The 15,714-nt window shown below is 34.1% G+C and overlaps 1 protein-coding gene across 1 annotated transcript in view; it reads left to right on the forward strand.

Moving 5' to 3' along the window:
* Positions 1-7,907, forward strand: part of LOC121877435 (calcium uniporter protein, mitochondrial-like) — a 79,111-nt gene extending 71,204 nt beyond the window's left edge. The window contains exons 5-7 of the mRNA XM_042383199.1: positions 827-973; positions 5,718-5,921; positions 6,742-7,907. Coding sequence (XP_042239133.1) covers positions 827-973; positions 5,718-5,921; positions 6,742-7,005 — 615 coding nt within the window. The 3' untranslated portion in view covers positions 7,006-7,907. The remainder of the gene's footprint in view (positions 1-826; positions 974-5,717; positions 5,922-6,741) is intronic.
* Positions 7,908-15,714: the final 7,807 nt, after the last annotated feature.

Here is a 15,714-nt window from a genome sequence, read left to right on the forward strand (position 1 = left end):
GTGATAAAGGAGAAAAGAAGATTGTATAATCCCTGGAAGATGGGAGGTGATAAGGAAGAGTACCTGAAGGCCAAGCACAGGGCCAGAAGAAAGTTTTTACAAGGCTAAGAAGTTTGAACAAGATGCATTTGTGGATAAGCTGAATGGTGTGGCTGCTATAGGTGAGGTGTACAGAATAGCAAGACAAATAATACAAGTATGTTGAGACAAGAATGTTACTGGTTAACAGTGAGTGAGATCTGACTAAAAATGTGGTTGTTGGTAACGAGAATCAGCACAGGTATCATACCCAAGGACTGAAAGATAATATGTGTGAAGAAATTTATTAACAAAAAGGCGAAGGAAATATACAGTAAAGGAAAGGCTACTTGTGACTCTGGAATAGTTATAGAAATGTTGTAAGCATCAGACAATGCTGCCATGACAATGGTGACTGAATTGCCCATTCTTCCAGCTGACTGGCTGAAGAATGCTTGTGAACACTTACAAGGGTAAAATGATGCAATTGAACACAGAAACTACTGTATAGGGTCAGGAAACTGTTCAGTCAGGTTATAAAAGTTGTGGAAAGAATGATTTTGAAGTTGATGGGGGAGAGAGTGGACATTAATGAAATGCAGTTGGGGTTCATGCCAGGCAGGAAGACAACAGAAGCAATAAAGCAACAGCAAGATGATGATGTGCTGGGGCCATTTCCAGTTGACTCATCAAAAGCTGCTTGACTTTAGGTTCTGTCAAAAGGTATTATAGGAGCATTCCTTCACATCTTTGTACTTCAAGAATATGCTCAAATATATTAACTAAGCTACTGTCCTTACACACACAGGAAGAGCTAAGTGACATGGGAGATGTCCGCCAGCTGGTGAATAAGCTTTATATGGCTCTTAATGTGGACCAACACCAAGTGATGAAGGAACGAGATATTGTGGCACAGATTGAAGACTTAAAATCACAATTAGCTCCACTTGAAAAGGTAAACTAAACTATTTTAGTTGTGTTCTATTTACTGTTAGTTCATAATTTTAAAATTCGTTGGTAAAAAAAAAAAATAATTCTCCACAGCTCAAAAGAACGTGATTGGTTTGCATTATGCAAGAATGGAGTCACAAGCAGTGCATCTCAGAACTTATATACAGGTATATGTTCTGTTAAAACATCACTTAGTTTTACTACTTTAAGTTAACTACTGTCACTTTACTTTTTCTCTAAATTATCAATAAATACTGTATATCATTATAGACTTAACGGTGGTTAAGTCTGTCTAAATACAATTACTGTAATATATTTTAGTGATTATTTTGTATTGTATCTATTCATTGTTTATTTTCAAGTTTTTTTTTCATGGAGAATAGTAGTGGCTGGACATTAATCTGAAACAATGAGTTTGAATATCAGCATAGCATTGTACATATAGAGTTGAATTAATTTTAGAAATACTGTGTACAGATCGGGAAAGCTCATGTGACTGTAATCATAACAACATTCTTTGGCTTTTCATTAAAATGTTTATTACCAATATGGCTGTGGTCAACCAGTTCATTTGTTTGTTTGCCTGTATGTCTGTCATCAAGCTTGTATGATCATGTTCTCAAGCAGCTAACAGTGCAATATCATGAGACTTGGTACAGGTAATGTATATGGAAAAATGAATTATAGTAACCAGTCGTTTCTACTTTGGTAAAATTTTCTTCCATCTTTTCATTTCTGTTATAATCAATTTTATAATCTATAACTTCATGGATAACCAATGATATCACATACAGTCCCCACTTACCAATCTTACCATTCTCCTGAGCAGAGTGGCAAGTGATACAATGGTGACCATTTTCCAACCATACCTGGATATCTTATAAAGGGTTTCTGACTGATGTGGATGTTGCATAGTCAAGGCATGGGAATTATATGGCTTATATAGATTCCACCGTACATGCCATTTTTATCTACCTCAATCATAGAACATGGGACTCTCATGCCAGTTCCAGCACAGGGGGTTCCATCCTCTCCTGTGCACTGCTGGTTCTACAGAGGACAATCATGTTCAACAGAGCTCTGGCTTGGGACCTTATACTATTGTTAGGGCTACTTGCAGGATTTATATAAATTACCAATCATGATAGTATTTATGTGTTAATGGATAATATTGAGTTGTAGCCTTATCAGGGGTGGTTAAAATACGGCCCACAGGCAATGTCTGGCCTGCCGAGCAACCCACAAGTACTTGGCATCCATGAGATAAGTTTGACCCTCAAGTAAAAGTATTTTAAAGTGGTGAACATTTTAATTTTAAAAGTAAATAAAGATAATACAAATTTATTTTTTTTTTTCTTCAATTTTATAAGCAAACCGGAGTTAAGCAACCAGCAAAATAATCTGTGGATTTTATTGAGTACATTGCTCTGTTCATGTGAGTACAAGTACCACTGCATTATGTGGAGTACACATTCAGACTTTACTCACCATTGGGTTCAAGTCTGCTGTACGTAAGTCAGACATCAAAAAGGTTGTGTGCTGCATAGTTATTTGTGCATAGTGTATCAAAGCATTGGTATTGATTTTAAGACAATATGACACAGTCTGTTATAAAGAAGAGGACGGTTGATACTGAATGCAGAGAGTTGAATGCCAATTGGACAAAAAAATTATTTTTTTGTTAATTTAAAGCCAGACCAGTATGTTTGATATGTTCAGAATCTGTTGCAGTGATGAAAGAATACTTCATTTGCCATCATTATACATTACTTCAAAGCACACAGGCAAATATGATAAAATTAAAGGCCAAAGTGACTTCATGATGAAGAGGTACAGTAGACAACAAGAATTATTAAAAAAATTTCATGCTAATGTTGTAAGCCACACAACAGTATGTTATGCTATCAGTGAATTAAATGACTCGAGCCATTTGCAGAAGAGTATCTTGTAATTGCAGCAGAATTTTTTGTCCTGAAAAGAATAAATTATTTTCTATTAGTCTCTCATGGTGAACAGTTACTCGAAAGATTGATGACATGGCAGACAATACAAAGAAGAAAACATTGGGAACAATGAATAGATTTGAGTCTTATTCTTTATGTATGAATGAATCCACGGATGTCGCTGATACTGTTCAGCTTGACATTTTTATTCATGGCACGACTTCAAATTCGAAGTAACAGAAGAACTGCATTATTGACCAAGAAAATTTGTACTGTCTAAATATAACATACAATAGTAACATACTATAGTCACAAAATACAGAAAACTCATTTCACCACATAACATGACCAACATGTATAACATGACAACGATCATATAGAAGGACAACTGATAACATACCAGGCCCTAGCCATATAACATGGTAAAACCACAGACAACACCTAAGTACTGTACAGTGATATCCCCGTTAGCCGCAACAATTGTTGCAGAGCACTTCCAGGAATGAGAGATTTCCGGGTAATGAGATGACTCTCTTAAACCCGGAAAAAATCCCCCATCCCTGGAAATTTTCCAGGTACTGGGAAAAGTTTCTTGGAATTTTCCAGAAATTGCAAATTTTTCAGACAATGCACATTATTTCATCTTCGGAATTTGCTCCTAGTCCCGAGGGAAAATATGGAGAGTTTCCGGAATTTTTTCTGAATTTTCCAGAAAATGCGCCTCGTTTTCAACCTCGGAAAATCATTCCCAAACCCAGAATTGAGAGAAATTCTCTGGCAAAATTCTTAGCAAATTTAAATTCCATCTATTGGAAAGTTTGAGCCAAAAGGTATTCTGGCTAACAGAGATATTACTACATTGACTTAAACGGATCTAACAGTACAGCCAAGGCCAATGGTGGTTCTTCACTGGAGGACATAATTACTCCTCCCCTTCCTTAACTGGTCCCACAAATAGCTCGCAAACTCAAAGTGGACAATACCCTTACTGTATTCTCTACCAGTTCCTCACTTGAGACTTCCACCAACAGGCTTCTTGGCCGGGTATAATCCACACTAGCACACACACACACACACAGCCTGCGAGGGGTTGGATAATCCTACAACCTGATACAATACTCTCTCACCTCCAGTGAAGTTCACACTGCGACCTCCTGCCACCCTCTGCCAATCAGCTGTCGGAAGCCTGGACCTCAGCTAGCAACAGAGATCTAAGCCAATTACAAAGGTTCTCTATGTTACTTCATGAATAACTGCTAACCGCTAGTTTCAACCCTACTCATGACAGTGAGCCATGTTGTTTTTAGTTTAATAGTCTTTACAAACTCACCAGGTCTGGTACAGGAAGCATAGAGACCTATGTCAGCACCTCAACATCTTCCTGCTGCAAAAATTATGAAAAAAAAAAGTAACTTCAGACATTGTTTATGTAAATTGAAACATGGGACCTTTTTTGTAACTGTCATGGGACAATTTTTTTATTTTGTAAATTTAGATTTTCATAAATTAGATCTTCATAAATCGGGGAGTGCCTGTATACTGTACAGGTATTTACAGAAGCTATTAGTATATAACTAAACTGATGCAAGTAGTCTGGTTTATTACTTGCTTACTTAAGACAAGTGTTCATGATAGTATCGACTTTACGGAAGCCTCTTGGTCTCAAGCTTTTCGATTGACAGATATGTTGCTTTACTGTACAGGGAACTTTAGGTAACTGTTATAGGCAGTTTGTAAGTCAAAGACTGTTCTCTTTCCACATCCCTCCTCATTGCAGCAACTAGCTTCTGTACTCATATTTTTGAGTCATTAGATTTTACAGTAGCTAAGAGATTGATCCTGAGAGCTCATTTCACAACCAACCATGGAAAGTCAGTGGGTTGTGAGGTAGGACAAGTAGTGTGCGATCTCAAAGCACTATAGCTACCAATGCTAATTGACAACTTACGTTTTTCAGACTCCTCTCTAAGGAGTAGAGAGGAGCTGGGGAGTGGAGGGGGGGGGGGTGATTTGTGTACTGTACAGTATTAGTCCTAGTTGTTGAATTTTGTGTCTCTAGTTCCGTAATCTGAAATCTTAGTGTGCACCTTCTTAAGTGTTCTGATCTTACCATTTTTGGGCTCAAGAATATGATGCCAATTTGGAATTTTTTTAAATATCCAAATTATATTAAATTACAAATTATGTAGTTAAGAATTATGGAGGTTTTAGTGTACTGTATACCTTATTCTAAGATTCAAGCAACATCCTCAGTCATAATTTACAGAATCTCATTGTCACTAGAGTACAGTTCAATTTACTTGTAAATACTTAACACTATAATACATTACAGTGCAGTTAATTTGTTTAGTTGACCATATTTTCAGTGTTAATCGGTATAGCACTGATAACCAAGGCATGATATTTCTATTGTAAATCATGTAACTGTAGAAGTTCTTGTTGGTTGAAGGTGTTCTAGTAGACAGGTAAATGTGAGAGGCTGTACTTAGTTCCTTTCCCTCAGATATGTTTGAGAGGGAAATTTAATAGATAGCTAATATAGGATAGCAAGAATAACGTACACTGTAGTGAGCCGTGGTCTTATGGGAACTACAGTATGACACTGATCAGAGATACTGTATATTTTTTATCTATTTGTGATATATGGTAACCTGTCATGTAAAATTTGTCATTGTTTTAATTGATATGTCAGCTGAATATTTGTACAGGGTGTTAATATAAGTGTGTAACTATTAGACTATATTTTCCATGTGTCAGTATGAATCCACTGTAGTCATATCTCTAAATCTATAAATTTTTCAACAGCAACGTGAAAATTTGGTTGCAGCTGCTGAACGACGCACAGCCATTTTAGCTTGGGCTGGATTAGGTTATATGGCTCTCCAGTTTGGATTTCTTGCAAGATTGACATGGTGGGAATATTCATGGGATATTATGGAACCTGTCACATACTTTGTTACTTATGGCACAGCAATGGGAGCATATGCTTATTACGTCGTCACAAAACAGGTGAGAGATCTATTTCTGTTTTTTTTTATTTTTTTTATTTTTTTTTTGATGAGCGTACAACTTTTGTCTCATGATTCACTTTTAGAATAAATAACCGATTCAGAATAATCCATGAATATGCATGCCAAACCTTGCTGGTATTTTATTTAAAACTCCTAGGTAGAGTGTGCTACTCAAATGCAGCACATGTAAATTGGGAGCAGTGAGAAAGGTGAGAACTATAAGTCAGTCACTGGACTATTACAAATGTTTTCCATGATCTCATGTGAGTAATAAAACATCATTCAGGTTCAAGTGACCTTCAGCTCCTAGTCATACAATCTGTCGGTTGGATGTCTCTGCCTGCTCTGATGTTTTATTAGCAGCTAGGAGATGCTATTTCTTTCTTTATAACCCCTTTCTTCCTTCCTTTCTTTCAGGTGGTAGTTAGCTGATGGGTAGATGACTTGGTGTTTGCATTACAAGGCATTTGTTTCCTCAGATGTGGGTTCCAGAGATAATTTTAATGTTCCCTGAAAGGTTTTTTGAAATAGGTTGTTTGGAAAGTTATGTATAATGAATATAGATCTCTAGCTCACCTTATGAGTATTTTTGGTCTACATTGGAAACTTGACAGAATGAGCCTGACTATTAAAGTGTCTTAATTCAAATCATTAGCCTGGGCAGTTGACTCTTTCTAATTATAGTATAGGATCATTGTCATTGTTTAGTGAGAGTCAGTTTTCCAAATGAACCACAAAAAAAAAATTTGGTAGTACTCTGTGATTCACATAAATTCCCTTAATATTTGTCCAAGAATTACATTTTCAAATCTTTACAGGACTTTGTTTTACCGGAGGTTCGAGATAGACAGTTCCTGCTTTGTTTCCACAAGAGGGCCAAGAAACTAGGGATGGACATTGGTAAGTACAACGTTCTCAAGAATCGTTTGGCCGAGTTACAGTGTGACTTGGAGAGGCTTCGTGATCCTCTGGCCCTCAACCTACCTCACTCAGCACTAAAAGAACCACCTACTGCACAAGCACCACTTGCTAAAGCACAACAGACCATCAAAAATTTGTTGGGTCTGAAAGAGGATAAGTAGCTTTTATATTGTATTTCCCAAGGAAGGTCAGTGGATACATGAATTATCTGATTAGCTTACAAGATGGACAAGTTAAAAGATATCTTCATCTACACATGTTCAGCTAACTCTTAACAATATTTGAAAGAATGATAGGGTATGAGGAAAGCAAACTGCCAATTTTGATATTGAACCTACAGTTAGGAAGTGCTTGCATGAGTTACGTGGATCAAGATGAAGCTAATTAAAATGAAAAGCTGTGTGGTGGAAGAATTTTTGGTAATAATTTTAAGAGAATAATAATTTTGAATATCATAACACCAAATCTTTCATATTTAAAATCTGTTTACAACACCAAAGCCAAAAGTGACAAACTTAATAATTTACCAGTGAAATTATATTATGCCTTTCAGAAACAAGTATTGTTCATGGACTCTCTATACTGTACACTACTAGATTCTTGTGAGACACCATTGGCATACCTCTAGGAAATGCACTGTACATTGTGTTCTCAAAATAAATTATTCTGTTTGACTTTGAAACTTTAAGGTACTGTAGTGATATTCAAGATAAACATGTATATACCCTAAACACTATGTTATATTTAGCATATACTGTAATGGTATGCTGTTGGTGGTATTCCAAAGTTAATAGAATGAAATGTTTCAAATGTTGTTTAATTTTTTATAAAACTGATGAATACGAAATATAAAAGAAGTTTAATAATTTGGAAGCCAAACAATCAAAAGGAATTAAAGTAACAGTCAACCATGGTGAACAATTGGAAAAAAAATAAAAAAATTAATTAGTTTCAGTAAATTTTAATCATATTATGAGTAATGAAAAAAAAAGTATTTTGCTGTGTGCCTCAGTGCTTGGAAAAGAATCTGTGTTGATAATCATTAAAACAAAAAAGTAACAGATTCTTCATGGCCTTTTCATGTACTCCCACAGAATTAGATTTTTATATGAAGCCTTAAATCTGGTTTCCTTATGAAATCAAAGAAGCGTATCAAAAAGCACAAATGTACTTATCATAGTTGTTGTTCTACATGATGCGTATGCACACACACACACAGAACATATAGATGGACACATACATGGACACATACACATGCCCATGAAACACATACAGTACATAAACACACACACACACACACACACACACACACACACACACACACACACACACACACACATACATACAGTAAATCCACATTATCTGCTGGAGCAGGTCCTGACAGACCCCATGGATTATAAATATTGTGAGATGTAAATCAATGGCACATATAGGAAATAATGGATTATGTTCTGGGGCCGAAAATATTACCCTAAATTTATTGGAATTCTAAAAGTAATTATCATATTCACTTACTATGTTTAGTGAATGTTGCAGAGATTCTGTTTATAAATAAATTTATAAAAATTGAAGCAAAATATTATGGACATTTTAATATAATTGTATGGGTGCTACAAAAGACAATACACACACACACACACACACACACACACACACACACACACACACACACACACACACACACACACACACACACACACACACACACACACACACACACACACACACACACACACACACACACACACACACACACACACACACACACACACACACACACACACACACACACACACACACACACACACACACACACACACACACACACACCTGCCTCGCCCATCACTGAGCCATAAGAAGTGCTACTGCCTGCACCTTTTCCTTGATGGATCAGCTGTGTTCCCATCTTTACCTTTAGGTGACTGGCATAACAGTTCACTGCACTTTTTTCCTGAGGACAAGAGAGAGAGGTTGATGGTGGAGGGAGAGGGGCTCTCTTTCCAACTTATCTCCAATTTTCTCTTTTCTTTACTCTCCTCTCCTCCTTCCTCGTCTTCCTCCCTAGGATATTGAAGAAGAAACGGAGGCAGGGGAGTGAGAGGTTTCTTACTCAAGGAGAGAATATGGTAAGCACCTTCCTCTTCCTTCTTTTCTCTCAGCAAAATAGATTGGAGAGGGAAGAGAGATGAGAAAGAGTGAGGAGAGTAAATTGAAAATGGTGTGATGGTGTTAGCATCTTTGTTCTGCCAACTTTCTGCTTTATTTTGTATGTTTTATAACAGAAAAAAATTATAATAGTATGTTGAAATATTTAGCTGTCTCTACAAATTACAGAAAAGTCAATGGAGTTGCAGTGGTAGTGAAGGTAAACAGCAGTTATCTTTCCAACAACAAACCAATTCTATAAAGTAGATAATTGTAAGAAAATCTGACCACAACTACAGTGTTGTGTAATATTACTGATAAGAAGATTAACCAAACACTGTATGTAAGGCTCGGGAGTTATACTGTTAATGTGTAAACAGTACTTTATACACTTAACCTTTCATGGACTTCAATTTTTTAACAACATTTTGAAGCATAGTTTCTGCATTATACAATGTACAGTACTGTATACCTGAAGCTTGAATACCATCCAATGTTATAAATTTCCATCAAAGAAATATTTTCCAGAATGTTTTTAAGTATTTCCCAGTGCAACATAAAATAAAAGGCATGGATCTGAGTGGATGATGAATGTTTTGAACCACAATTCGATGGACCATGGATTGGCAAATCACAAAATAAAAATCTACGGGTGTGGCGGGATCTACTGTATGATTATATATATATAACACCTGTGGATTGTTTCTATTAATTATTTTTATTTATTTTACATTTAGAATTATGTAAAAACATCAAGAAAGATCATGTAGAGAGCATCTCATTCACTGTTGACACCATTGATAAATTTGTATACAGTACTGTATTGTGAATTTATGAAATAATCCAAAGCCACTGTATCCTTGTGTGAAAAATATATTTCAAGGTTTTATATTAAATACCCAGTTTGCAAAGTAAAATTGCTATTAAAATGAAATTAATAAAACTACTTATGTGTTTTCTAGTAGTGTCAGCCAGACAGGAAATATTTATTAGTTAACATTGATTGACTTCAGATATTTATTTGTAATATTTGAAAAGAAAATTAATACACAGTCAATATTGGGAGACAAAAGCAAATCCTTGTAATATTCATTGAGGATAAATATCAGATAAGTTCTTGCTGATTAAGCTGTTAATCACAAGGCACTGTCTTATGACCAATAATTTGACAATGTGTCTTCCTACATTGGTGGATTTGTTGGCACCTGAGGGAATCAGAGAATAAGAGTGCAAGATCACTTAATGATAAACAGTACTGTATAAGTCTCAGCAATTTATCACATCATAGTCAACTGTGGTGAGTAGCATTTAACTGCCCTGATCCCTTCAAATTAGCTTTTTCACACACTTTTATTGCTTATACTGTATACATACTTTACAGCAGCACACTTTTTACTAGCATGAAATTTTGTAGTTGTTCATTTGTATTAAAAACAGTATTTGTCTAATCAGAAATATATTTGAAAAAGGAATCCAACATTTGATGTTGGAATGATTAGTTTAATGCCCCATTAAGTCCTTGAAGGCAACATTTTTGCATATCCATCACATACTACTAATTATTAGTGGTGACATCATGTTTATAAGGTCATTAAGGGTGATAACGATTATTATTAGTTTTATATTACTGGTTGTTAAGGCTAGTCTTTCATAATATGTCATTGGTTGATGTTTGCTAATGTGTAGTTGGTTTTTCAGCATTTTTATAGTGTTATCCTGATAAAAAGGAACAGAAAGATGTTAGCAATACATATTTTATAACAAAATAGATGGTTGGTTCATTGGCTAAAATGAAACTTTTATATCATCTTATCATCACTTAAGAGTCTCATATTCTCAATTCAAATAACTTTTTAAAATCTTCAATCTCTATATGAAAACTTAACTTTATCTAAATATGAATCCTATTTAACCTTCTCTGTCTATTTAGGCACAAATTTCCTCTTGTCATTTATTAAGGCTTTTGATATTCATATACACAGAAAACCTGATCTAATTGCCTAGTACAGTACAGTACAGAAAAGTTTATGTTGATTGTGTGAACTTTGATGATTGTTCAGTTGATTTATAACATACAGTAGTAAGTAGAAATACTCAACATCTACACATATGGAACATTGTAAGAACGGACTTGGGATTTTCCATCATTTGTATCCCTCCAAACTGCAATACTGTACCAGAATAACAACACAGATAACACTGCTGTACATTATAGGTTTACATCCAAGTTGAACTAAAACAGCATGTCAGTTCTGGTGTGTTTACATTGAAGAAAGATATTGATGCAGTATTTTATTGGTGGAAGGGATATTAACATATTAAGTTATTTGTGCAAATGCTTTTCCTAATATTTTTGTGAGAAGTATTAATATAGTGTGTTGTTTGAAACAGATGTGCTGTGAGGAGATATTTATATTATATTGCCATATTATTCTTATGTAATTGTTTGCCATAAAGATTTGGTTGGGTTACTGCTACTAACAATGAGTTTGTGAGTGAAATGGGGTGCCTTGTGACATTGCCATTGGGTCTTAGAGCAGTTAGCTCTCTTTGTCAAAGCATCTCACTTGTGTGTATTGACACTTATCACAATCCCTCAACTTACTCACCATATACTGTAAAAACATGTTACGTTATCTTTCCATTCTCTCTAATGAAATCATATTGATGAGGTTCACTGTACAGTATACAGTACATATACCGGTAGATGCTCTCTTATCCAACATTCCATTGACCACCAACTTTCAATTAATGGCTTGTTCAACTGCCATATAATTGACCCCACACCTAATTCTGCCATTATTTCATGACATTCTAGCAATAATCACTACATTAAAAAAAATAATAGCCATAAAGTAATAACAAAGTAAAACATTATTTCAAATAAAAGACTAGTTCATTGGCAGCTCCTACGCTGTATTGGCAGATGTGATATTCTAATGCCAAGTCCTAAATACAAATTACAGGTACTTGGTTTATTTTTACTTCACTCTGAACAAAATAATTACATAGGGCACAGTATTTCCAATAAAAATGGATTAAAACACATTTCAGCAGTATTGTACCACAGTTGATAACTAGACAGTAATTTTCTAATTTATCATTTCCATCACTTGTCAGCTTACTAGTCATTCAGACAGTCATTCTGTTCTTTGATATGACCTCCATTGTCAGTGTTAGTACTGTACAAAAGGAAACCAGACTGCCTGGATAAAACCTGCAATGCTTTGTAGGATCACAGTGGATAACATCTGTCACATCTGACCTGGGCATTGAACCAGCGATGCAATGGTAAGACGCAGATGCAGTCCTGCTGGTGGTGTCGTGTTTATATTTACAGTTAGTATTTAATTGTTATTCTGTCCCCAGTTTGCAGTACTTAATGTCTTCTAAATGACCATTAAAATGGTCTTGACAAATAACACTGGTTCCACCTTGTGTGTTACAGCTATCTGTGGTTGGGTAATAGGTGGTTGGATTTTTACCATTTTACCATACAGTAGTTTATAAAGTTGAAACTTTTCCCATTTCTTGCTAGCTGTAGCATCACCAGGAGGCTGCATAGGGGCATTTGGAAGCACAGTACTGTAGTTATAATACACATAAAAGTGCTTCACAGAAGGTACAAACACTATACAGAAGGTATAATATGGTGCATGGAGCATAGTTACATAGTCCTAGTGTAGTGAGTGACACATGGCAACTGAAGCTGCTCCTGCCTTCCAGGCAATACTGTAGGTGGGCGTATCCAAGATAGCTGGCGGAAGATTCTACTGATTTTTCTTATGTAAGCCCATGAAAATTGCTCAAAGATCTAACAAACTCATAGTTATTTCAGATAAAGGTGCAGATTAATTTTCCATTAATTAATCATTAACTATCCAATCACAGATTTGAAGGACTCCTTAGATAGGAATCAGTTTTCATGGTACTGTAATAGATCAATGAGATTTCAGGGGTGATATCCATTAGTACCCAAAGTTTGCATGTGAAGTGTTTGGGGAAATAAATTGCATTTTAATTTTATGGGAGATAATGAAAACAATTACAGTATGAGTTAAAATTATGAAAACTGGAAGATGTCTTTATTAAATTTTCAGGGATATACTGTAGGTCATACATTGATATATAAAGACTGTACATACTGTAAAAGGATGAGCGGCATGAATAATTTATATATATAGCTATATATAATATATACTACTGTATATATATATATATATATATATATATATATATATATATATATATATATATATATATATATATATATATATATATATATATATATATATATATATATATATATATATATATATATATATATATATATATAAATATATATATATATATATATATATATATATATATATATATATATATATATATATATATATATATATATATAGTTTATATATCATGTAAATACAATGAAAACGTGGATAAGATAAAGTAAATTGGAAACAACGAGCACGTGTCTGTTTCCATTATCCCGTGATTTTATCATATATATATATATGTATATATATATATATATATATATATATATATATATATATATATATATATATATATATATATATATATATATATATATATATATATATATATATATATATATATATATATATATATATATATACTACATAGCCATTGGCTCTAATATTTTTTAATGCTTTACCAATGCAGTTGGCAATTTGGCTGTTGTATATATAACTTGTTCACTCTCTTTGGGTTTTCTGTGTATATATTTGTAGAAAGAGAAAGTTTCATACTCATTAAATACTTTCTCACACAGTATGTTCCTGCCACTGATATCTTTAGAAAATATGAAACTTCTAAATCATTCTTTCTATTTCACCTTCTCACTTCAGATCAGGATACTAGTTATAATACTGCTATAAGACAGTCTTAACTGTTTTCAAGTACAGTATTGGATATCTAGAAATGCATTGTTTCAATTGTCTTGGGAATTTTAATTAATTCTGTTTGGCATTAATTGAAGATCTGTTGTAGTAAATAACTGTTTAATAATGTTTATCAATCAGACAGGAGACAGTTAGAGTAATAAGTACTCCTTCTAGAACTACCAAGTGAATTGAAATATTTCTCATAGTGAGCAGTCATTAGTTTATAGGTGTCAAACATTATGGGTAGTACAAGATTATTTTTGGTATTCTTTATTCACGGAGTAATGGAAGAAATATCACAATTGTCTTTTGCTTTTCTACTTAGATCACAGAAAAAGAAGACAGACATAGTCATTAGTGGTAATGTTATTATATCACGTGTGAGCGGTCTTCATCAAGCACTCATTTTCACAGTTGTTATCTTAAGTAAATGTTGACCATATCCATCAGAAATAACAAGTTAATATCAGTATTTATGATTGTTATTTTATTAATGATGAATTATTGAAGTATTTGGTAACGTTTTATATATTGTTGGAGTACATGGAGAAAACAACTGGAAATGTTCTCTCTTAGTGAAGAATAAAATGTATGCCACTGACAATGTAATGTAAATTATTTTTTTATAAACCTCTAGAATATAGTTGTGAAATGATACCCTGGAGGTTCGTCATATTAGACAACATGCAGGATTTAAGAGGTTAATCAGTACTGTAAGGTGCATTGTAAGTGTAATGTATTTCACCTTTTATTTTCATATTACATAAATTATTATCAGTTCTTCATTTTAATGGAGATCTGACAAAACCTTTTGGAATCCATCACTGAGCAGTTGCACATTATTATTGTTTTTGTTTTTTACATATATAAATAATATCGATTTAGCCACAATAATATTGATAAACAATTACTTGTTCCTTCTTCTTGGATATCTTTGAAATTTTCAAGTGGAGAAAATTTTTGGAGAGAATTTGATTTTAATTTATTGTAAAATACAGAATAAGGGATTGCTCAGGGCAGAGTAAAATGTATGTTGTTAATACTATCTAGCATGAGATGGTATAGTTATTTTGAATGTGCTCACACTAGAGGCCTACAAGAATGGTTTTGTTTTTCCAAGATATAAAGATTGAGTACAGGATAAGATCTAAAACCATATAGGTATAATATTATTGCTTCAAGTCTTCTGGTGATGGGCATACACTTTCATGTACATATATAAAATATTGGTATATACATATTCAGTACAACCCCATGAGTATTTCTATGCCACTCTTAATGCTGTCCACTATGCCACTCTTAATGCTGTCCACTATGCCACCTACTGGAAGGTGGATTTTTGTTCATCTGTTTACTGTTGTTGTTTGTATCCTATGATTTGCTGATAAAGTCTAATGAACTTAAGATAATTGAGAATTAATACTGATAACAAATTATGAAGTAGGGTTGGCCTCATACTGCATATATTTTGAACTTATTGTGAACAGCTGATTTGATATCATGTCAACCCTGTCCCCTGACTACCCCATGTGTGTACCCATGCATACACAGACTTTCTACAGTTTCACACACATATACTGTCTGTGTGTTTATATATATGTAGCGTTGCCTAAAGCAGCAGCATAAGTGCCAATCTGACCTTTTTAGATAATGTAAATTTTTGGAAGTTTATAGCCATGTGAGGACTCGGGAAAATTATTTTTGAAGCCTAGCTCCCACAGGCTTCGAGTAAGCTATGGATATAAGAGGTATACCAATCTATGGAGAATTGAAAATAGAAAATGGGAAAACTCCTATCTCAAATTCACACATATG

The sequence above is a fragment of the Homarus americanus genome, unplaced genomic scaffold, assembly GCF_018991925.1.
Source record: "Homarus americanus isolate GMGI-L3 unplaced genomic scaffold, GMGI_Hamer_2.0 scaffold367, whole genome shotgun sequence".
Lineage (NCBI taxonomy): Eukaryota > Metazoa > Arthropoda > Malacostraca > Decapoda > Nephropidae > Homarus > Homarus americanus.